Source organism: Metarhizium robertsii, assembly GCF_000187425.2.
Source record: "Metarhizium robertsii ARSEF 23 chromosome Unknown MAA_Scf_8, whole genome shotgun sequence".
Taxonomy (NCBI): Eukaryota; Fungi; Ascomycota; class Sordariomycetes; order Hypocreales; family Clavicipitaceae; genus Metarhizium; species Metarhizium robertsii.
The window spans coordinates 302,962-305,615 of record NW_011942226.1 but is presented as its reverse complement, the minus strand read 5'-3'; the positions used below and the strand labels follow the sequence as shown (position 1 = coordinate 305,615).

Here is a 2,654-nt window from a genome sequence, read left to right as displayed (position 1 = left end):
TAGACTTGCTAGCTTGAGCGTGCACCATCCCGTTAGTCATACACAGTGGCTCAAACTTTTGAAAAGCCAGCTGGAGGAGTCTCTTGACAACGGAGTGACGCCTCTAGCTGATGGCGGCTCGCGAGGAGTCTTGTTTCGAGTCACATTGCTCACTTACGGTTATACCTTTGTCGGGAAAGGGACTGTACGGGCATTCATTAAGGATCTGGAGCACGAGGCCGCCGTTTACGAACGCCTCGAACCAGCCCAAGGAGTCAGCATACCTGTATTCTTGGGCACTGTGGACCTCCGAGCCATGAACAAAATCTACTATTATGACCACCGAGTTTATATAGTGCATTTGATGTTTCTCTCATGGGGCGGTTAAAAACTGGACGATGTTCGGATTGCCCATGGCTTGGGGAAAAGGCTTGCAGATCAGACATTGCAGTCATTGCGATCGATGCATTTACAAGGGGTTGTTCACAATGATATTCGAGGAGCCAACATGCTGTTTAACCCAGAAACGAACCGGATAATGGTTATTGACTTTGAAAGAGCAGAACTTGTGCAGCCTCCTCGGCGTGCGCTGGCCCAATTGGTACCCAACAAGCGGGCATGGAGTTATGAGGTACACGACAAAATGACGAGGAGGGATGAAAACTCTTGTAAATATCAGGGGAGAGTAGATGTCGGGAGTGATATTCTGATGGCTAGGTCGGCATTTTTGGAGCTCAATTGGCACATAAGCAAATGATGCAAAGTCCGTGTTCTATTAGGATAATGGTACAAGAGAACTTACTTGACAAACCATTTGCAAACAGAACAAGACATTCCAGACAGCCCAAGCACTTGCCATAATGTCACCAGCTAGACTATTTGACATGGCGTCTGGCTTGCTCCGTTGACCCTACGATACGACTATAGAGTAATATTGACACAGAATTCAATCTGAATGCCCTACTAAGCCTGTCCATGGAAACTGTAGTAAATAGAGTTGGATTTCTAACTCTAGATTATGTTGTCGGATAATGCCTCTGTAGACTGAAGTTGCAGAGCTTGGAGTAATTGCTGGATGTCATAGCGTCGGCTATCATGACTAAACTTAGCCGAAAGTTAAATTCGGACGAAAGGAAGTTTTTTTGGTATTAAAAAGAGAGCTGCAGACGGAGTCTGCAGCACTCGCAACAACAAGAATAATGATTTTATCGAGAAGCTTAGTTAACATGAGTCTCATAACGTGACAAATTTAGTTAGTTCCCACCCTCGCTTCGAAATTAGGGTCCTCCGGATCGAACTCACGGTCTCTGTTGGGTCAAGGCGTTGAATACATATTCATTTGTTAGCACAAATAGATAGTATATTCATTCTTGTTCTTGTTCTTGTTAAGCTATGTGAGTGCCTCCATCGTTGCTGCCTTGGTGGCAGGCAGCAACGATGTGGGGCACTGCTGCCTGCTTCACGTGGTAGTGTTAGAAATACGGCGGCACAAAATCACGGAGAGAGTTTTATCTTCAAAATGTAATTAAGTTGATTATCCTTCTTCTTCTCTTTCGAAGAGTACAGTAGAATGATGCAATCATAAATACTTCTGTTATACTGCTGCCTTCCAGGCAGCAGCATTCTGATTGAATCTTGCGAAAGGTGGCGGCTGCACACAGTGCGGTTCATCACTGGCAGCGCAACAATCTGACACACCCCCTCAGGCCTGGCCACCAGGCCAGGACTGTGAAAGGGTTTCACAGTTCCAGCAGTTCGAATTTGTCCAGCAAAAACTCAGTGTCCAGTTCTTCGATTTCCCGCTGCTTTAGTCGGGTTTCAATATCCACCAGACCAAGGCGCTCGACGAAGGCCTTGAATGGTTGACTGCTGAGTGCCTTGGTAAGACCATCTGCTACCATCTCCCCAGTTGGTACGTAATTTACCGAGATCGTCCCGTTTTCAGCTTCCTGACGTAACCAGTGGTCGTGGATGTTCACATGGCGAAGTTTGGTCTGCAGTGGTCCGACTTCCTTGTTGACCAGTTTGATCGTTTGCTGGTTGTCACACTGGATCTGTATTGTCCAATTATCTAAGCGGATACCGATCTCTTGGAGAAGGCGAGAGATGAACATTGACTCTTTCGTTGCTTGTGACAGCGCGAGAAGCTCGGCTTCAGTCGTCGACGTAGTGACAGTATCCTGTTTATTTGCTCGCCATCCAATTGTACCGCCAAAGAGCTGCATGACATATCCTTGCGAGCTTTTGCGGTCGATGGAGTTATCCGCGAAGGAGGCGTCGCTTGCGACTAAAAAATCGTCTCCTCCCCCCAGTTGTAGGGCCAGAGATCTGGTTCTTTTGAGGTAATGAATAACCTTGTCCGCAGCTGCATGATGTTCGTCGGAAGGATTCATATTAAATCTTGCTAGTCTTGACACGGCGAAAGCGATGTCCGGCCGTGTAACTACCGCCGCGTACAGGATCGATCCGATCTTCTTCTGGTATCTGCGGATTGATGCGATTGATGCTCTGTCCTTGTATGGCAGTAGCTCTGGCCCAGACATAGGCACGTTTGGCCACCGATCTGGCTTTTGTATTGCCAGATTAGCAATCTTGTCTATATACGCAGACTGAGAGAGCCAGATCAATCTTCGATCCTTATCGCGGATTATCTCCATTCCTAGGAACCATTGCAG

The 2,654-nt window shown here is 47.1% G+C and overlaps 1 protein-coding gene across 1 annotated transcript; it reads right to left on the bottom strand.

Moving 5' to 3' along the window:
• Positions 1 to 1,718: 1,718 nt before the first annotated feature.
• MAA_11458 (uncharacterized protein) lies at positions 1,719 to 2,636 on the bottom strand (the record flags this gene model as incomplete). Its single annotated transcript, XM_011413452.1, has 1 exon — positions 1,719 to 2,636. One exon carries the CDS (start codon positions 2,634 to 2,636, stop codon positions 1,719 to 1,721), a length of 918 nt encoding a protein of 305 aa, XP_011411754.1.
• Positions 2,637 to 2,654: the final 18 nt, after the last annotated feature.